General features: G+C 37.6%; 2 protein-coding genes across 30 annotated transcripts; both read right to left on the reverse strand.

Annotated features, from left to right (window-relative positions):
* Positions 1-1459: 1459 nt before the first annotated feature.
* Positions 1460-5503, reverse strand: LOC126630271 (U-box domain-containing protein 35-like). Its single transcript, XM_050300367.1, has 10 exons — positions 5398-5503; positions 4866-5095; positions 4633-4754; positions 4426-4547; positions 3894-4129; positions 3527-3789; positions 3234-3335; positions 2713-3138; positions 1875-2624; positions 1460-1708 (listed from the first exon to the last, which is right to left on the reverse strand). Exons 2-10 carry the CDS (start codon positions 5059-5061, stop codon positions 1526-1528), a joined length of 2400 nt encoding a protein of 799 aa, XP_050156324.1. The 5' UTR covers positions 5062-5095; positions 5398-5503; the 3' UTR covers positions 1460-1525.
* Positions 5504-7510: 2007 nt separating this feature from the next.
* LOC126630279 (ceramide kinase) lies at positions 7511-20902 on the reverse strand. 29 transcript variants are annotated; one of them, XM_050300441.1, is made up of 13 exons: positions 20537-20902; positions 20003-20161; positions 19754-19927; positions 19533-19625; positions 19328-19420; positions 19088-19169; positions 10252-10395; positions 9925-10009; positions 9148-9297; positions 8933-9034; positions 8368-8712; positions 7851-7917; positions 7511-7761 (listed from the first exon to the last, which is right to left on the reverse strand). In XM_050300441.1, exons 1-13 carry the CDS (start codon positions 20720-20722, stop codon positions 7624-7626), a joined length of 1818 nt encoding a protein of 605 aa, XP_050156398.1. In that variant the 5' UTR covers positions 20723-20902; the 3' UTR covers positions 7511-7623. The 29 variants fall into 29 exon arrangements, with proteins under 29 accessions (XP_050156398.1, XP_050156485.1, XP_050156458.1 ...); XM_050300528.1 differs by lacking the exons at positions 19088-19169; positions 19328-19420; positions 19533-19625; positions 19754-19927; positions 20003-20161 and adding exons at positions 10637-10729; positions 10842-10934; positions 11063-11230; positions 11316-11435; positions 11800-11878 and having other exon boundaries at positions 10252-10477; positions 20616-20901; XM_050300501.1 differs by lacking the exons at positions 19088-19169; positions 19328-19420; positions 19533-19625; positions 19754-19927; positions 20003-20161 and adding exons at positions 10637-10729; positions 10842-10934; positions 11063-11236; positions 11316-11435; positions 11800-11878 and having other exon boundaries at positions 10252-10477; positions 20616-20900.
* Between the last annotated feature and the right edge of the window lie 797 nt (positions 20903-21699).

Consider the following 21699-nt stretch of genomic DNA (forward strand, 5'->3'; position numbering starts at 1 on the left):
CACCGTCGATTATTTTGGTAATTCTGTGAAAAATCTCCGTTAAATAAGGATAAAATGACAAAAATACATTCACTTTTGTCAAATCATTTTTGCCCATTATTTATTAAATTGAATGTATTTTTATCATTTTGATCATTATTTAACAGTCATTTTGGCCCTTATCAAACCTCAGACCATTTTGGCTAAAATAAATTCTTGATATCCCAATCTCATCAATAACGTGCCAATAACATTGTAGCCACAAATATGTATCATGTTTTTTTTATACAATATCGGCAATATCGATGATTTAGATTGAAGTATATTCCAACATTTGCATATTGGAAATTTGTTTAGTTTGTTTCTTGTTCATTCCTTGATTATATAAAATACATGGTGGGTGAGCATAAGTTGCTCTGAGTCCGACTGTGAGAGATCACTATCTAGCTGGCGTGTGTGGAGGTATGGAAAAAGATTCTCTTCGGATCTCTTCAACCAAGGCTATCGGATCAAGTGATTCAGACCTTTGAAATTTCATCCAACAATCTATCTGTTTTGATTCCTTAAAAGCTATAATAATTTTTTACCATTGGATGAAATTTCAAAGGCCCGTATCAGTAGCCGATGAGCACACTCTGTGTGTATGAACAATTTCATTTTATGTTTTGTTTTTTTTATTAAGGAGTGTGATTAGTTTTTAAAATTTTAAAAAGAGTATGAAAAAATTATGATGGGAAAATTTCTCTTAATAAGTGCATATTTTATCTTAATGTTACATAATTACTGTTTTTTGTCCTCATTATGTAAATATTGTGTGTCAAAAGTGAAGGTAAAATAGGAAAAATAGAGATATGATTGTCATTTTGTAAAATATGAAAAAAAGGTAAAATATGAAAAAATAGAGATATAATTGTCATTTTATCAAAAGATACAAAACTACTATTTTGCCCTCCTCATTGGCATGAAACATATGCTTTATGCATTGTTCTTCAAAGTAAAACAAAATTTTTAAGTGTGACGTTTTCGCTATTACACAATACGATTAATCAATTTACATATTATAATATAAATGAATGATTTAATCGTTTTTTTTATAAACTCATATCACCATGTGATCATTATTGCACTGCTTTAATGAAATTGACACTTTTTTGTCAAGATCCTGTGCGTTATAAACCTTTTGCCAATTTAAGTCCTAGTGGTACCAAACCAAACAAATATATAGTTTGGTTACGTACATGGCATGACACATGGCACATTGGTATGACATAGGACCACACCCTTTTTTCCCAACAAATTTTGCCGCAATTTTGAAAAAAACTAATATGTGTTTTAACTTTCTCACGTGACGTCGCATGATTGATTTAGAACGCTAGTATTTTGTTGTTCTCGTTTTATACGTCATCACAATTTTTCATGTCCACAGTAAAATACTTTCTGGCCTTCAATTCTTGAATCTTATACTTTTTTTAGTTGTTGGATGAAACAGAAACTCCATTGAAATTTGAAACCATGGACAAATTCAACTACTTAACAAAGGAAGATGCTATTGTTCTCTGGACTTCCACTCCATAATTGCAGAAAGAAGAGTATAATTTGGCATTACATTCTTGTTTGGCAATGGCACATTTGTCACCGGCGAGTTATCGTTCTCTTCGAGCCATGTCTCGATCGCTTTACGGTCGTAAGTGTAACCATCTGCCGCCACACAAGGCTCATTCATCACATCCTGCAACAAAAGATAGCATACAGATTACTAGGTGGAGTTATTGCATGAAACTATGTATTCTTTATTTTGGATATGTGGATCAAACACAATTGTCACGCATCGAGACTCACTAATGTGGCGTTTAACGGTAAGAATTTGACATCGAACTGCGAGCGATTATGTGTACCTTAAGAATTCGACAGATGAAGTGGTTAGGAGGTAGGCAATGAACCGCAGAAGCTGAATTTTTCGCTGCATAAGCAACCTCCTTCAATCTCTCAAGTAAAGGAACTACTTGTTCTTTCAAGTCAGGTCTGTCTATGCGTCGAAGCTCTGCGCAGCTCAATCCCAATTCAGCCAACTGCCTTGTCTCTTCCATTGGCCAAAGACCGGCTTTAGGGTCCAAAATATCCATTAAATTTTTATCGTTAACAGCTGTTTCTACCAGATGTGTTATAGCTCTTGCTGGTTTTGCAGTAAGCAACTGCAAGATCACCATTCCGAAAGCATAAACATCCGATTGTGGAGAGATTATTCCTGTCCTTTGGTACTCGGGGTCTATGTAAGAGAGAGTGCCAACAGGCCCTGTGTCATTGTATATACTGGACGTAGAAGGATCTGAATTAAGCATTGTGGCAAGGCCAACGTCGCCAATCTTGCTCACAAGTGTATGATCTAGCAAGATATTGGCTGGTTTCAGATCACGATGGATGATTGGTTTTGGCTTTGAGCTGTGAAGAAAGACGAGAGTTGAGGCTATCTCCCAAGCAATTCGGAACCTCTCAAACCAAGGAATAGGAGGTGTACCGTTTTTCTGCAGCAACCTGTCCTCCAAGCTACCGTTTTCCATGTACTCGTAGACTAGGCTACTGTGATCAGGACATGCACCGAGAAGGAGAAGCAAATGGGGATGGCGGATTTTGCTCAAGATCTCAAGCTGCAAGCCAAAACGAAATGTAAATTAGTGTTCAGTACATGCAGGAAGGATAATAAGTTTACCGCTTTATGTCATGATTGTCACTTACCTCCTGCTGGAATTGCTTAGTTTGGTGATTCTCTATAGAGTGAAGGACTTTCACTGCTGCAGTTGTATGATGAAAGCTGCATTTATAGACATTTCCGTACGCTCCCATTCCAATCTTATGATCCTCGGAGAAAGATGAGGTGGCTGTAACAATCTCATCCCACGAGAACTTCTGGTATAACACAGGACCTACAAGTGCATGTTCAAGTTTTTCGTTCTCCTTGGCACCATGCATGGCTTTCATCTCTGCTTCTCTCCTTAGTGAAACTTCTCTTTCGACACACTCTTTCATGTAATCAGCTTCCCTCATAGCAGATTCATACTTCTCCTTTTCTTTTGTTGCAAATACTTTCGCTTTCTCCTCCATGGAATTTATCTCCTTGAGCCTTAATGCTTCTTCAAACCGGCGTTTAGTTAAATCATTTATCTGATTATCAAAAAGAAAATTTTCTTACCATCCAAATTAAAGATCTTAAGGATCATGAAGTATTTTCTGCTGTCAACAAGGATAAGAATGCCTACCTTCCTAGAAGCATCCATAGTCTCACTTTGAGCCATTGCATACATTCCTTTGACATGTCTGAGTTCAATTCTCAGCTTTTCTATCTCGAGGTTGATAGTCGCCTGCGTGGAAATTGATCAATACAATCAATACTGAAAAACATACAACTCTCATATTGTTGAAATCAAAGAGAACTACCAACAATGTAATTTGTAAACCACATCTCATAAATGAAATTCCAACTATGTCTTTTTCTGCATGATTCATTGAGAAGCACCATTTAACCAAGTCAAAAGAAGTCAGGAAGTGCTACCTGGCTCTCCGATGAATAATCTGTAACCACGTCTGAGGTGGACACTTGATCTGAAGTCCATGACTGGTTGTCTGCAACAAAGCTTCCAAGATCCTGAGATTGGCATCTAGAATGGATGGTGTCATTTGAATTTGTCTTTGTACGAAGAAGGGTCTTGTTGATATTTGTAAGAGCTTGAAATCGCTGCACTGTCAGAGGAGGAGAACGGAAATGAGAGTATGAACCAACCGAGCTGCCATCTGTAACCGAGCTGCCATCTGTGCCTGAAAAACAGAAGACCGGAATTAAATATTCATCTGCTTGCATAGGTAGCACCATTAGCGCACGACATATGAAGATGGCACTCAACCCTAGTCAAGTATCGTACCTGTCTGTAAGCTAGACGTGTAACTCGAAGAACTGCTGATAGAACATGTGTCACTGTTGTCATCTTTGATGCTTCCTACTGACTCAGAATCAGATGTGCGTAGGGATGACAGCTTTCCTTTTGAAACAGCGGGATCAGATGCACGTAGGGATGACAACTTTCCTTTTGAAACAGCATACACGGTGCAAAATCTTGGAGTGCAGGCTGAGATTTTTAAGGAGAGTCCATTTTGTTTCCTAAGAGCATTAATTGTTAACATGATCACTCATAAGGCAATTCTGACACAATTGCTCACAAAATACAAAGAAGATACATGGATGGTTCTCTATGTTCCTAATTAGTAATATTAATTTGCGCTTGCATGTGTGAGTGCAGGCAGACGTGATTTATAACGACAACCTGAAAGTTGTATAACCAAATCACATATGCTCGGGGACCAAAGAAACAAGAAGAAAATTTGAATAACTAACAAATGATTAGCAAGGTCCAACAAGTGTTAATCCATTTGAACACCTGCATTTCAGCAAAATACCTTTTAAACATGCCACGAGATGGGGCACCTAAGACGAGATTGCTTATAGCAGACTCAGCAACCTCTTCTGCTATTGCATTTGCAACGTCATCTGATTCAACAAGTGCAACTTCTACTTGCACCTGCATTCAAACTATAGCAGATTACGCTCTTGTCACCACCGATTTTCTTACTATCAAACTTCACAGAATAAGAAAGTTAATTTACCTTCCTATAAGCACACATTTTCTTGTATGGAACAAGCATTTCACTCGCCTGCCACTCCATTTCCTTTCGATAGGCAGCTACTACGTCCTCTCGTACTTGCGAAATAGGAATCAGACTTCCCACTACAATCACAACAAGAACAAGAATTTCTAAACATAATAGAAAATGAAAAATGTTCAACACATGAGATTCAATTGTTTCGCAACACATGAACTCGAAGAAGCAAAGCTTACTTGGTGTTGGAACTCCGGTGATCCTTTCCCGGACATGAATCAACTTGAAGAAAACATTTCCCTCCGGAACAAACTTATCCAGAGCCCACCTAACTATGTATTTGCTATTTCTGTCCCCACTGACAGCAATGCCAACAATTGAAAGAGAAGAAGGTTGAATATTTTCACCTCCTTCAGCAATATCACTCCCATCCATCTCTCTGATACTCCTCTGTGGAACTGGAAATCCTCTTTACCAAGTAGAAACAAAGCACAATAGCACAACCAAATAAATCAGCATTTTTAACACAACAAATTAGTAAATTGAAATAATCCTCAAACTACCAAAAAAAAAAAACCCAAAGATCTGAAAGAAAACGAGTGAGCAGAAATCATTGGGGGTGTGCAAGGAATAAAAACGAGCGTGCGGAAATCACTTCCCGCTTCCCATATAAATATAAAATTCCAAGAAGTGGCACTCAAAAGTTCAAAAGAACAACAAAAACTCAAAACCCCAGAAAAGTAATGCACAGAAAACAAAAGAAAAACATACCAGCTGCTCAAGCTTCAAGACTCATCAGACTTGAAGCACTTGTTCAACTCCTCATGAGAAATGAACAAAAACCCATCAATATCTCTCTCTGCAAAAACACGTTGACATTCAACCACCATTTGCAAAAATGGAAATTTGGAATAAGTTATAGCTGGTCAGAAGCAGATGACGTGAGAAATGCAACCCCACCAAGGTATGTTTGATTCTGGTTACGACTTTTCAGTTTCTGTTTGTTTTCAACGCAATGTAAAACTTGTTTTTGTATTTATAAGTGTAATAATCTATATTACTGCTTCGCGGAAGCGTTTGAAAATCCACCACCTTTGGACTCTTACCTAAAAGGCTTAGGATAAGAGCAAATTCGATGCTCCGGGGCGGAAACCACCTTGAATTTTCTCCTATTTATCTGCCAATTAATTTGTAATTAGGCACTATCAGAAGTCACGAGGGGATAGAGACCTTCGCATGCTAAAATACTGCAACTGCAATTTCCCCATATATATATACCCACACATTATATATTATATTAGCAGCTGGTACAGAGAACTTAACTAGTTATTTCTTAGAATCTGGACGAATTTCTTAGCATGTATGTATATGTATAATACCACTGAATCACAATGCATAATCTTAATTAGAATTTAAAACCATTCAATTAATCCCAGAGAGAGTGGTTTATATAAATTATATTCATCTTGCGTAAGTCATTGCCTTAGTGGTATGTTTACTCGATTAGTTTCTGAAATATGAGTATTAAAACTATTATGATCCTGATTCTCTACGCATATGAAAAAGAAAAATTGTTGGTTTTACATTAAAATTTGGACTTCAATATTTTGAATTAATTATTAATTTTCTGTGTATAAATTGTCCAAGACCATGACATACTTTTTTCTAGTAACATAAAAGTTTAGAGGGAGATTGGCTTTTATCACCGCCAGAGCCTACCTACAACCTCAAGTCGTAAGGGCTTACACGTGACACCTAATTGTCAATTGTCACTAGTATAAATTTACGTAAGAATTTACATAACGCGCACCAACAAGAATCGATGTCGGGGTTCGACCTTGGATTGAAGATTAACCACATACGCGTCCTTACCAACTGAACCAACTTTCATTGGCCAAGGCCACGACATTACATATGAAAATATGATGGAAATAATCAAACATTTGCATAAGAATGATCCTTCACAAAATCGAAGTCCAATGTATTTGGTAGCAAAGGAAACAAACATGACCAGAATAATTAGTTGGTCTATCAAAAAATCGAAGTCCAATGGGAGAAATATGAATTTTTTTTGTTTAATTTAGTTGGTCTATCATTTTTCCTTGTTTAATAAAATATTTAGTTGGTGTCGACGACCAACAATTACCGTGGACTCATCCAAGAGTACGACATTTGAAGCATTTGACTTTTTTTTTTTCTTTTTTTTTATAGCTCAACCTTTTCCATGCATGTCATTCAACACCAACTTTGATATAACCATTTTCTATTGCATTTTGTTGGTAGGTTGCTAGGTTGTCTTGTTTTCTTTGAGCCATATTTGGACTTCTCTTAAAAAATAGAGCAGATACTCATTGCTCACAAAAAGTATATGTAAACTTCTTATTAAACGTGATCAGAAGCGATTTTTTATTATTTGAAAGTGTTTTTGTCCGTCACTACTACAAATTTGTTGCACCGTCAAGTTCACGTGAACCTTGGTTGAGTACACAGAGAAGGTATATAGGCAAATAATATTATCAATGTCTACCAAATGTAACGCTCTAGAGAGCATAGCCATTGTTGTATCTCAGCTACAAATCTTTTGTAGCAACGATATCTGAGAGCTGATCATAGCGAACTAGCTAATCAATGACTGTTGAGGCGCCCGCCTGTTCCCCGGAAAGCAACTCCGTCAGCCTGATTAGCTAGTTCGCTGCTTGTTTGTGGCTGCACTGGGGACTGCTTGTTCTTGTACTCCCGTTGAGTCGAAAGCTTCTTCTCTGGAATGCAACTCTAGCCTGTGGATTCCGCTCTCTAATAATTTCCGAGGACAAAGTTAGGATTCACTTTTGCGTTAGATTTCCCCTTTCCAATATCGCTCGTATAAAATACACACTAATCAAAGTTCAGAAATGAAATTGTTGGATTTATTTCCTTGAAATTTATATTTGGGTACCAAACTAGAAAATGGAAAATACAAAAAAAGTATGAATATGGTACATCATGGGCAAAGTTGTATCAAATTTCAGGACCGGAGGCAAACAAGCTAACAAGGCCTCGAAATACTTGCGCCGATAATTGGTGTGCTTGAAAGAGTTCCCCGTCCAAATTCCATACACTCTCGTTGCCGGAAGACGTGAACGTAAAAGCAGTGGTCTGTACCAAACATATGGACAAAAAAATATTACAGTCGAAATTAATTTGACAACACGAGCAATGAAAACATGATGAATAAACATATATACCTTGTGATGTTCAACAAACTTGAAATCGAAGGGGTTTCCACCCTTCTTTGCAAGCTGGGTAAGATGCCTGCAAATTAATCATATATAAGAAACTTTTAGTGTGATCTTCGTGGATAAAGAAGTGAAAAAGTATCGACATATGCACGATAATTGATGCCAAGAAAAAGTAAAACCTTCAGAATTTTGCATAAAAACCTCTGTAACAGATAATTCTTAAGGTGGTGAGAGGAATTATAGACAGATGGTTAAGAACTTGGAATAGAAACCTCCATAGAAGAACACTTCAAAATACTAAACAAATAGACGACTCTAGACTGCCATGTTACTAATGGGAGCCTTTATCATAAAAATCATTTGGCCGTCAAAAGATTGGTGCAGCTCCGAATGTGCCCAACCCAACAATTTGAAACCCGAAATATTTTTCTAGCTTAAATGTGGGAACCGATATCAGTTAGTATCCAATTCTCAAGGGGAGAAGGAAGGAATGTGCACTTAGATGGGGGCTATAAATTATTACCATAGATAGAGAGCATGAGAGCAGTCTTTGATCAATATGAGATGCATGAAACCGTCTGAAAGGTGTGCATCGGCCACCAAACCATCAGGTGCTCTTTCATTTCTATTGGAAATTACTGCGGCACCAATGCTAAGAAACTTTCCCTTTGATATGGACCATTTTGTTTCTCCTGGATATGAGCAAGGGGTGGTGCTGCTACAGACCTTGCAGTTAACACGGCATATTGCTTGATCGGATTTATTTGGGCTCCAAAATGGTTGCTTGTGATCGCTCAAACTTCCTCTTTCAGGAATTGACTTTCCTTCTGGTTTGACTTCTATATATGCTACTTCTGCCTCATAGGACCTGAATGATACGACATATATAAGATAGATGGTTCAATGTTGTTAATTGAAATAAAAGATAATTTGTTGTTAGTCACAATCATAGAAAGCTAATGAAGAGAATCTACACGGTGAAAGTATATTAGGAAACAAATACACAGAGACCATATGAATGATTTAAGACCCAACATTCGTGATTTTGGGACTCGCATAGCAAAATATGAAATCAACTAGTAAATTACCAGTGCTTTAAAAATACCCTTGTTCCTGCATAATCATATCTTTTCGGACCCATCCAACTGTATTTTTCACTCTCAGTAATGACATCTCCATAAAATCCGTACCTACAAAAAATAGAACATCTGGAATTTTAGAGAACTTAAAATGAGAATCAAATATCTGATTTTCCAGACCAGAGCATCATCCATATCATTGAGTAATTGTAATGAGAAACTACCCGGCAAAAGATGCTGCATAACGCACAAAAGGTTCAACCTTTGATGTAGATGTTGTTTTCCACCTTACAACTTGGGCTACATCAAGGGAAACCCTTTTCCCAAGGACAATGTGAAATGTAGATGTTATAGGATCTCGAGCACCAGTTGTGCTGACAAAATGAAAAAAAAAAAAAAAAAAAAGTGAACACCTTACATTGGGCCAAAGGGAACAATACCAGATGAAATAAGGGTAGAAAGATACTGAGATATGTTATTATGTCCAATAGACACACTGAATATTAAAGGGTTTTGTGAAATGTGCATAGTGAATTCATATATGATAAACGATAAGAGATATACTTAAATAAACCCATGACAACAAACAGGAAGAGACCTAAAGAAGTTTCAAATTCTGATTAGGCACTTCAAGTTCAAGGTTTCTGATGCAACATAGAAAAAAGTGGATTCAACAAACTCCTACAGGATCTAGGACCAAGAATCATACTGGAACAGGATCGAAAGCAGCAATCTATTAACATTTCTAATATCCATCACTACTCAGCAGAGGTTTACTATTATAAACACTAATTTCAAGAAAGATTCCTTGGCATTTTGTAAGTTGGTGAACTATATTGCAATTTAAACGATCTAAATACCACATTATGTATGTAAACTACAGTCAAACGGTTAATTATGTTCAATTCAAATTAAGTACAATTTGGACATGTGGGTAATGCAAGTCTAGACCCAATAGGGCAGAAAATTTTGAATGCTGGCTGAGAAGTGTAGAGAAGTACCACATCACAATGGCATCGGTAGAGCCAGCAGGAATAATTCCAAATCTGAAATGCTCATTGGGGAAGGGAAACTCTGGATCTTCATCTGATGGGTTTTCGAAAAGAGAAAAAACAGTAATCATGTTTTAGGCATTAGAAAATACAAATACAAATACTATATACTATTATATCATGTTTGTACAACAGAACCAATCAGCCGATGGGGGAAGAAATATCCTCAATTCTTGTAGTGTTAGATACATCCAGTGATATGTACGAAAACAACCAGTTACAACTAAAAATCAAATCAAAGCTGATGTATATGGAAAATATTATTATGATACATACTGATAACTGGGTCTCTCGAACCATCGTGGATTGGACTTGGGAGGAGAGGAGACTGCTCAATGTTCCGAGAAGAAGTTCCAATAACTGTTTCATTTGGATCATGAACACAGAAACTGTCATGACATGTATCCGAAGGAAGAAAACCTGAAGGAGTTGGCGGGTACGGAGCTTTATGCCTTGAAGAAAGAAATCCATTGAGGATTTCATTGAAGAAACCATCACCGCCCTAGTTCCAAATCAATTATTACCAAGTAATCAACAATTAGGCATAGAATAAGTTCAAAATCCTAAAAAGTAATACAATATAGCATCAACCGAAGAAGTATGCCAGTATAGATGTTCCTTTTACAAAAATTGAAATAAGTCTAGGAAAGTTATAACTTACAACGGCTATAACTCCATCATATGAAGCAAGCTCTTTGTTACCTATAGATGCCATCATATCATATGCGTGCCCTGACCTTTGGGTCACAATGACCTGACGTTGGAATTGAAAACAAAATTTAAGAAGGATCACGTTGTACATTCAATAGGTTTGCTTGTAGTCTTAATTCCCATTACAGGAGTAAATGAACAAGCTAGAACTCTACCTTTGTTTTCACTTTAGCATGGGAGAATATAGGAGCCACCGAGTCCCAAATTTTGCAGCCGTTTCCCTTCCCACTCTTTGGATGAACAAAAACCTAGTCAATCAGAAAAAGATTCTGGAAAAATATAATACCACTTTATGCCAATTTTGATAAACCACCTAAAGGACTCAAAAACCCAAACAAGCATAATGATAAAGCGATTGGCAAACTACAAAACATACCAACAGATTCTTTGGTCGCCCCTGTTCTAGGGCCAGAGAAGCATTAATCTGATCGACCCACATCTGACATGTTTGGAGATCATTATGACCAAATGTATATGCAGCCAGGGCCCAAAGAGAAGGCAGAGTCTTTGACTGCTGGAAACCATGCACTGTAAAGCGGTAAACCTGAACCTATGTAAACACCAACGACATCAATAAATACCATATGAGGGAGTGAAACAAAATAGCCAAGAATGGGAATTGGACAAACCTCAGATTCATGAAGACCCGAAGGGCATCTTCTAGCATTTGAAACCTTTGGTACATGGATCAAACCGTGGCTGATCAACTCAACGGAATACACATCGGAAAATTTGATCTCGGTTGCAACCTTTGAAGTAAAAATTTCAAAATTTCATGATTAAACGGTATAATCAACTCATCGATTAACGATCATAAATGCTTCACCGAATAATAATACAGGATCCCGAGTAAATAAATTAACAAAGTAAAATGTTTGTCACAAAGCTCAGGCAAAAGTGATGAAAAATCAGAAATTTAGAAGAACCCAGTTGCCATTAGGCCTAATAAGCAGCAGTAATCCCAGAATCCATACTAAAATTCAAAAGTATCACAAGTGTAACACAATTAAGAACAAATCTCATCTAGAGTTGATAAGAATAGAAATTTTACTATCAAATAAATCAATTTAAAGACAAAAACAAAAGGGAAAGAAGAGGAGAGAAATTAAATACATTTTCCAATGGCTGGAGCGATTTCCAAGACAACCCATCTGAGTTTAAGGAGACAAGGACTTCCCCGACGCGGTCCAAGGTGAGGCTGCGGCTCAAAGCCTCCGCCGTGGCTCCGCAGTTGCTGAGGTTTTTTAGGCCTGTTTGCACTGCAAAAGTTCAAGGTGGTGAAGTTGTTCGGTTTTTGGGGTGCATAAGGCATCATAATTTGGTGCCTCTTTTGGGATTTTATGCAGGGCCGAGAGAGGTGATGATTCTAATTTCTCTTTCCTTGTTTGATCAGTTTGTGTTTTTGTTCTGTTTGGTTGCCGAGAAAATCCCCAAAAATATGAAAAGAAAGAAACTTGATTCTCCTTTTTTGTTTGGTTTATGAGGATTTTGTGTTTTGCCATTGTGTTTCAAAAGAATTGTAAAAACCTGTTCTGTTTTTCGAGTCTGGATTGCTTCTGCTTTCTACTATGCTGTTTTTTTTTTTTTTTTGGTAAAAAGCAAATTCATTCCAAGGCAAACAGCTACCAGATACAACCGAAAGTCAGAAGCATCTGACCAACAAAAAACCAAGCAAGAAGGGGAAAATCAAAAGACGCAAACAGCCCAAACTAAGAATAGGGATGAAAATTCTAACCATTAAACCCGATAATCGTGGACGTCCGAATGGATTGGATTTGGGTATGAAAATTCAGGTATATTTTGGGTATGGGGAATAACCGTGAATATTATTCGGTTATGGTTTTGTATATGGTTATAGGGGTCCCCAATCCATATCCGTACCCGAATCCGAACCGAATAATATATAATATAATTATATGTATATATATATGTATTTCATTATTCACCGAATCCGTTACCTTGAGAATACAAAAATTGCATTGTGTGAGTTTTATTTTGTGGCAAAGTTAAAAGTTTTGATATGAATCAAAATCTATGTGAATTTAATACTATTTATGCGAGATATCAAAGATCAACCAATATTATAAATGTTTAGCTTTAATTTTTATGTTCCACAAGATCCATTAATTAAATCATTTTATAAATCAAATATTTAATGACGAAATTAATATTTACTAAATTATCATGCGTCAATTGGGCGAATATATTTTTTGTATTAATGAAGATGGATATAACCGTTAACCGATGAGAAATCCGTTATCCGGTGGGTATGGTTATGGATAATACCCGATGGTTAATTTGCGGTTATGGATATGGTTAATTTTCGTGGTTATGGGGATGGATATAGCATTTCCCTCCCCAAACCGATCCGTTGCCATCCCTAACTAAGAATGAGGACATGGTAATCCGTCTTTGTTCAAAATTCTCACCAACGAAGATGAGGGCCTGTCGACCTAGACGGAATCGCTCATCTCCGCTCCACGACATCTAGCGACAAAGTTCGCCGCTTCATTCCCAGATCTTGGCACCCATGACCAAACGCAATTGAGAAATAAACCACCCCCCCCCCCCCCAAATGGCCGTATGCGTCTCAGAATGGGGTATATCTCCCAACTGCAATTTTCAACATCACCATTTAAATAAGAAATGATTTGCTTACAATCAGATTCAACCATTATATGAGAATAGTTGCTTTGTTGAGCCAAACAACACCCTTCCAACACCGCCAAAGCTTCGGCAACAACTGCATTGGGGGCCTGCACTTCCTTTCTTCTGATTTTTAAACATCTATTCCTCGAATCTCTCATCACAACACCCACATAGCTATTTGAAACCCCCCCCCCCCTTTCCAACTCGCATCAACATTATTTTCACCGTTTAGGAGGGGGGTGGAGACCAAAAATCATCTCGCTAAACCAAAGGTCTAGCATCTTGATGGATTGTGTTTCCTTCCTTCGCCTTCAAGAACATAGCATAAGCACATTGGATTGCCTGAATAGTTTGCATAGGAGAAGGAGGTTTAAAGTTGAAAATAGACTTACATCGAGTCTTCCGTATATGCCAACACGTGAAGGCCAAAAGGGTTTGAATTCTCTCCCTCTCCACTTTATCCCCAAAATTCTCCTTAAACATTTTACGAAGCCAATCATCAAAATTAGTAATAGAATTCTTATCAACCTTATAATTCAAGGGTCCACCAAACCATACCAAATCAACCCAAGGACAAAAAAATAGTAGATGTTTAATAGACTCCTCACCCATTGCAAATAGAGCAAAGGGGAGACAAAACACACCTTCACTTGAAAAAGGCTCAGCTGCGTAGCAATAGCCCCCTTGATTCATCTCCATAAAAAATTACGAATTTTTGGAGGGGCATCCAACCTCCAAATCCCTTTCCACACCACCTGATCAACAAGCCTTGAAGACGAAGGTCTCGAGTTCCGTCTTTTATCTTTGTTATTTCGAAGCTATCTGTAACCAGATTTAACAATGTAAATCCTTTTATTATCTACCGACCATATCAACCTATCATCCCTCCTGGAATCACCCACTTGTATGTTAGAAATTGCCTTGAAGTCCTGATCAGGAATCAAATTGCGAATTGGCTCCAAATCCCATCTCTGGTCAACCGGGTGAATAACAGAAGCAACAAGCATTTCGCTATCCACCTCAACTCCATTAAGAGGAAATGGGTGGCCACAATGAATATTCGGAACCCATTTATCAACCCAAAATTTAATTTGATGATCACACATAACTTGCCATTGCATACCCTTTAACAACAACTCCCTTCCCTCGATCAAGCTAGACCATATCCATGAGGCACGCCCACCCTTCCTGGCTTCCAAAAATGAGACATGAGGAAAGTATCGATCCTTTAAAACCTGGGCCCACAAACAATTCGGATCATGAATTAATCTCCAACATTGCTTGGCTAGAAGAACAATGTTAAACTCTTTCAAATTCCTGAATCCCATTCCTCCCTTGGATTTTGAATACCCCATAGCTTCCCAACTAACCCTGAATTCTCCTCTCATCTTCTCTTTGACCCCACCAAAATCTTGCAATAGCAGCATCAATCTCATTACATAAGGAATCAGGAAATTTAAATATGTTCATTGGGTAAGCAGGCACTGCTTGAGCAACCGCCTTAATCAACACTTCCCGTCCAGCTTGAGAAAGGAATTGTTGCTTCCACCCTTCTATCTTCCGAAGAACACGATCATTTACATAGGCCAAAGCCTCTTTTTTTGAACTTCCCCAATCTGTCGAGATTCCTAGATATTTCCCTGGGTCCTCCACTTGTGGCATATTCAGAACGCCACAAAGTTCTTGACGAACCACAACTGGAGTATTAGCACTAAAATAAACAACTGACTTTTGCAAACTAATATCCTGATCGAAAGCATAACGTTAGGCATTGAGAAGATTCACAATATTCTGATAGTTGCTTCTTGTGGCTTTCATCAAAATCAGAGTGTCATCAGCGAATAGAAGATGAGAAAGGCATGGTCCATTAGCACTAATCCGGATTTCCTCCACAAATCCCATATTAGTAGCATATCGAATTAGAAGAGACAACACCTCACTAACAATAAGAAATAAATATGGTGAAAGTGGGTCACCTTGCCTCAAACCCCTTGTCGGCTTAAATCTCCTTCCCGGATGGCCATTGATCAAAACTGAAAACTCCACCGTGGTAACACAATTCATCACCAAATTCACCAAATTTCTATCAAAACCCATCTTCACCGTAACAGCCTCAAGAAAAGCATTTTGACATGGAGAAATAATATTATAAAGCAGGGGTTTTAGTCAATTTGTTAATATCTTTGAGAGCACTTTATAGGAATAATTACACAAACTTATTGGTTGAAAACGGCTCACCGATTCGGGATTTGGTATCTTCTGAATTAAGACAATATTAGTGGAATTTAACTTTTGCAAACTTGTTCCCCCATTAAGAAATTCTGTCACATCCCGGACCCAATCCGCATGGCAAGATATTGTCTGCTTTGAACCCAGCCTGCATGGATTTGTTCTTGGGTTTCAGCACAAGAACTTCCCAGGGAGCCACTCATCCCAAGACTGCTTTCACCCAAACTCACTTAACTTCGGAATTCCTATGGGCAAATAATATTATCAATGTCTACCAAATGTAACGCTCTAGAGAGCATAGCCATTGTTGTATCTCAGCTACAAATCTTTTGCAGCAACGATATATGAGAGCTGATCATAGCGAACTAGCTAATCGATGACCGTTGAGGTGCCCGCCTGTTCCCTGGAAAGCAACTCCGTCAGCCTGATTAGCTAGTTCGCTGCTTGTTTGTAGCTGCACTGGGGACTGCTTGTTCTTGTACTCCCGTTGAGTCGAAAGCTTCTTCTTTGGAATGCAACTCTAGCCTGTGGATTCCGCTCTTTAATAATTTGCGGGGACAAAGTTAGGATTCACATTTGCGTTAGATTTCCCCTTTCCAATATCGCTCGTATAAAATACACACTAATCAAAGTTCGGAAATGAAATTGTTGGATTTATTTTCTTGGAATTTATATTTGGGTACCAAACTAGAAAATGGAAAATACAAAAAAAGTACGAATAAGGTACATCATGGGCAAAGTTGTATCAAATTTCAGGACCGGAGGCAAACAAGCTAACAAGGCCTCGAAATACTTGCGCCGATAATTGGTGTGCTTGAAAGAGTTCCCCGTCCAAATTCCATACACTCTCGTTGCCGGAAGACGTGAACGTAAAAGCAGTGGTCTGTACCAAACATATGAACAAAAAATATTACAGTCGAGATTAATTTGACAACACGAGTGATGAAAACATGATGAATAATCATATATACCTTGTGATGTTCAACAAACTTGAAATCGAAGGGGTTTCCACCCTTCTTTGCAAGCTGGGTAAGATGCCTGCAAATTAATCATACATAAGAAAATTTTTACTGTGATCTTCGTGGATAAAGAAGCGAAAAAGTATCGACATATGCACGATAATTGATGCCAAGAAAAGGTAAAATCTTCAGAATTTTGCATAAAAACCTCTGTAACAGATAATTCTTAAGGTGGTGAGAGGAATTATGGACAGATGGTCAAGAACTTGGAATCGAAACCTCCATAGAAGAACACTTCAACAGACTAAACAAATAGACGACTCTACAGTGCTATGTTACTAATGGGAGCCTTTCAAATGTATCATAAAAATCATTTGGCCGTCAAAAGATTGGTGCAGCTTCGAATGTGCCCATCCCAACAATTTGAAACCCGAAATATTTTTCTAGCTTAAATGTGGGAACCAATATCAGTTATTATCCAATTCTCAAGGGGAGAAGGAAGGAATGTGCATTTAGATGGGGGCTATAAATTATTATTACCATAGATAGAGAGCATGAGAGCAGTCTTTGATCAATATGAGATGCATGAAACCGTCTGAAAGGTGTGCATCGGCCACCAAACCGTCAGGTGCTCTTTCATTTCTATTGGAAATTACTGCGGCACCAATGCTAAGAAACTTTCCCTTTGATATGGACCATTTTGTTTCTCCTGGATATGAGCAAGGGGTGGTGCTGCTACAGACCTTGCAGTTAACACGGCATATTGCTTGATCGGATTTATTTGGGCTCCAAAATGGTCGCTTGCGACCGCTCAAACTTCCTCTTTCAGGAATTGACTTTCCTTCTGGTTTGACTTCTATATATGCTACTTCTGCCTCATAGGACCTGAATGATACGACATATAAAAGATAGATGGTTCAATGTTGTTAATTAAAATAAAAGATAATTTCTTGTTAGTCACAATCATAGAAAGCTAATGAAGAGAATCGACACGGCAAAAGTATATTGGGAAACAAATACACAGAGACCATATGAATGATTTAAGACCCAACATTCGTGATTTTGGGACTCACATAGCAAAATATGAAATCCAACTAGTAAATTACCGGTGCTTTAAAAATACCCTTGTTCCTGCATAATCATATCTTTTCGGACCCATCCAACGGTATTTTTCACTCTCAGTAATGACATCTCCATAAAATCCGTACCTACAAAATATAAAACATCTGGAATTTTAGAGAACTTAAAATGAGAATCAAATATCTGATTTTCCAGACCTGAGCATCACCCATATCATTGAGTAATTGTAATGAGAAACTACCCGGCAAAAGATGCTGCATAGCGCACAAAAGGTTCAACCTTTGATGTAGATGTTGTTTTCCACCTTACAACTTGGGCTACATCAAGGGAAACCCTTTTCCCAAGGACAATGTGAAATGTAGATGTTATAGGATCTCGAGCACCAGTTGTGCTGACAAAATGAAAAGAAAAAAAGTCAACACCTTACATTGGGCCAAAGGGAACAATACCAGATGAAATAAAGGTTGAATGATACTGAGATATGTTATTATGTCCAATAGACACATTGAATATTAACGGTTTTTGTGAAATGTGCATAGTGAATTCATATATGATAAACGATAAGAGATATACTTAATTACACCCCATGACAACAAACAGGAAGAGACCTAAAGAAGTTTCAACTTTTGATTAGGCACTTCAAGTGCAAGCTTTCTGATGCAACATTGATAAAAGTGGATTCAACAAACTCCTACAAGATCTAGGACCAAGAATCATACTGGAACAGGATCGAGAGCAGCAACCTATTAACATTTCTAATATCCATCACTACTCAGCAGAGGTTCACTATCATAAACACTGATTTCAAGAAAGATTCCTTGGCATTTTGTAAGTTGGTGAACTATATTGCAATTTAAACGATCTAAATACCACATTATATATGTAAACTACAGTCGAACGGCTAATTATGTTCAATTCAAATTAAGTATCAATTTGGACAACATTGTGAGTAATGCAAGTGTAGACCCAATAAGGCAGAAAAAATTGAATGCTGGCTGAGAAGTGTAGAGAAGTACCACATCACAATGGCATCGGTAGAGCCAGCAGGAATAATTCCAAATCTGAAATGCTCATTGGGGAAGGGAAACTCTGGATCTTCATCTGCTGGGTTTTCGAAAAGAGAAACAGTAATCATGTTTTAGGCATTTGAAAATACAAATACAAATACTATATACTATTATATCATGTTTGTACAACAGAACCAATCAGGCGATGGGGGAAGAAATATCCTCAATTCTTGTAGTGTTAGATACATCCAGTGATATGTACGAAAACAACCAGTTACAACTAGAAATCAAACCAAAGCTGATGTGTATGGAAAATATTATTATGATACATACTGATAACTGGGGCTCCCGAACCATCATGGATTGGACTTGGGAGGAGAGGAGACTGCTCAATGTTCTGAGAAGAAGTTCCAATAACTGTTTCATTTGGATCATGAACACAGAAACTGTCATGACATGTATCAGAAGGAAGAAAACCTGAAGGAGTTGGCGGGTATGGAGCTTTATGCCTTGAAGAAAGAAATCCATTGAGGATTTCATTGAAGAAACCGTCACCGCCCTAGTTCCAAATCAATTATTACCAAGTAATCAAAATTAGGAATAGAATAAATTCAAAATCCTAAAAAGGAATACAATATAGCATCAACTGAAGAAGTATGCCAGTATAGATGTTCCTTTTACAAAGATTGAAATAAGTCTAGGAAAGTTATAACTTACAATGGCTATAACTCCGTCATATGAAGCAAGCTCTTTGTTACCTATAGATGCCATCATATCATATGCGTGCCCTGACCTTTGGGTCACAATGACCTGATGTTGGAATTGAAAACAAAATTTAAGAAGGCTCACTTTGTATATTCAATTGGTTTGCTTGTGGTCTTGATTCCCATTACAGGAGTAAATGAACAAGCAAGAACTCTACCTTTGTTTTCACTTTAGCATGGGAGAATATAGGAGCCACAGAGTCCCAAATTTTGCAGCCGTTTCCCTTCCCACTCTTTGGATGAACAAAAACCTAGTCAATCAGAAAAAGATTCTGGAAAAATATAATACCACTTTATGTCAATTTTGATAAACCACCTAAAGGACTCAAAAACCCAAACAAGCATAATGATATAGCAATTGGCAAACTACAAAACATACCAATAGATTCTTTGGTCGCCCCTGTTCTAGGGCCAGAGAAGCATTAATCTGATCAACCCACATCTGACATGTTTGGAGATCATTATGACCAAACGTATATGCAGCCAGGACCCGAAGAGAAGGCAGAGTCTTTGACTGCTGGAAACCATGCACTGTAAAGCGGTAAACCTGAACCTATGTAAACGCCAACGACATCAATACCATATGAGGGAGTGAAACAAAATAGCCAAGAATGGGAATTGAACAAACCTCAGATTCATGATGACCAGAAAGGCATCTTCTAGCATTAGAAACCTTTGGTACATGGATCAAACCGTGGCTGATCAACTCAACGGAATACACATCGGAAAATTTGATCTCGGTTGCAACCTTTGAAGTAAATGTGATGCCCAAACAAGTTGAGTCATCCTGATATATTAGACAGTAATAAAAATTTCAAAATTTCATGATTAAACATTATAATCAACTCATCGATTAACGATCATAAATGCTCCACCGAAAAATCATACAGGATCCCGAGTAAATAAATTAACAAAGTAAAATGTTTGTCACAAAGCTCAGGCAAAAGTGATGAAAAATCAGAATTTAGAAGAACCCAGTTGCCATTAGGCCTAATAAGCAGCAGAAATCCCAGAATCCATACTAAAATTTGAAAGTATCACAACTATAACACAATTAAGAACAAATTTCAATCTAGAGTTGATAAAAATAGAAACTTTACTATCAAATAAATCAATTTAAAGACAAAAACAAAAGGGAAAGAAGAGGAGAGAAATTAAATACATTTTCCAATGGCTCGAGCGATTTCCAAGACAACCCATCTGAGTTTAAGAAGAGAAGGACTTCCCCGATGCGGTCCAAGGTGAGGCTGCAGCTCAAAGCCGCCGCCGTGGCTCCGCCGTCAAACTGCGCGTGCGGGAGAGGGGGAGATTCATCTGGTTCAATACAGCAATCTACATCACGTTCCATTCAACGAGGTTTGAATTATATGAAGGATAATGTTGAAGGCGGCGAAAACGGAAGAACTTTCAGGTGGAATTTCAAAAAACCGGTGATCGCGTTCGTTGGCCGAAGTGGAATTTGGCGCTTTTATTGACCACAAAAGGAAACAAAACGACAGGAAAACGGGCCGTTGCAACCAGAGATCTAGGCTTCTAGCATGTTTGCTTTTCTCTGGTTATTTTCTTATTACCCTTTGACCATGGTCATTGTTTGTTGGTCAGTGCATGAAGCCAAATCCAACCGGTAAAATCTGGTAAAAATTATATTTATAATTAAATTATAAGTTTGTTGGTCAGTGCATTGCGCTTATCTTTGTATTCAAGCTTCAATATTTCTTCTCATATATTAGATTGGTCCAAAATACCACATTGTAAAACAAATTTGCAAATTAAATTGTCCAAATATTTCTTTATTTTTTTTCAAAAGTAAAATTCTTTTTTTTAGAAAACATAACATGATAAAACATCAAACAAAAAAGGATCTATGCGCTACCTAAATTACAATCAATTGGAGTATATTAAATTGCGAGTTGAATTAGAGGAGTTTAAAAGTCTTTTTACTCAAAATGGTCATCAGATTGGTATAACTTTTCACTTTGGTTCTTGAGATTTCAAATCGTAGAAATGGTCATTGAGTTGGTCCACTGTCAATAATTTGGTCAAACTTATAATCAGTTCTATCGATTTCAAATCTTAAGGACCAAAGTGAGGAGTTATGTCAATCTTGAAAATTATTTTAGCTCAATGCCGAGTTTAAAATACTCCTCCTCTGCCAGTTAGTACTACAGTTTAGTGATATTCATTTTTACTTATAAGTTTAGTGGTATTCCTCTTTACTTGTAAGTGAGAAGTCTTAGGTTCGATTCTTGCCACATGGAAATTTGAACCACATTATTACTAACCCATTGTGAGGCATAACCTACTATCCCACATCTTAGTGTAGAT

This window comes from Malus sylvestris, chromosome 1, assembly GCF_916048215.2.
Source record: "Malus sylvestris chromosome 1, drMalSylv7.2, whole genome shotgun sequence".
Taxonomy (NCBI): domain Eukaryota; kingdom Viridiplantae; phylum Streptophyta; class Magnoliopsida; order Rosales; family Rosaceae; genus Malus; species Malus sylvestris.

Bases quoted from the DNA above. Each gene is read 5' to 3' on its own strand.
- LOC126630279 (XM_050300394.1), bottom strand. From the start codon at position 20,722: ATGGAACGTGATGTAGATTGCTGTATTGAACCAGATGAATCTCCCCCT. The intron at 18,708-18,943 runs GTATGTATCATA...TCGAAAACCCAG, and splicing joins TTCGGGAGCCCCAGTTATCA to CAGATGAAGATCCAGAGTTT. The intron at 7,762-7,850 runs GTATATATGTTT...TGTTTGGTACAG, and splicing joins AGTTTGTTGAACATCACAAG to ACCACTGCTTTTACGTTCAC.
- LOC126630271 (XM_050300367.1), bottom strand. From the start codon at position 5,061: ATGGATGGGAGTGATATTGCTGAAGGAGGTGAAAATATTCAACCTTCT. The intron at 3,336-3,526 runs GTAGCACTTCCT...ATTTCCACGCAG, and splicing joins ATTATTCATCGGAGAGCCAG to GCGACTATCAACCTCGAGAT. The intron at 2,625-2,712 runs GTAAGTGACAAT...TTTGGCTTGCAG, and splicing joins CTAAGCAATTCCAGCAGGAG to CTTGAGATCTTGAGCAAAAT.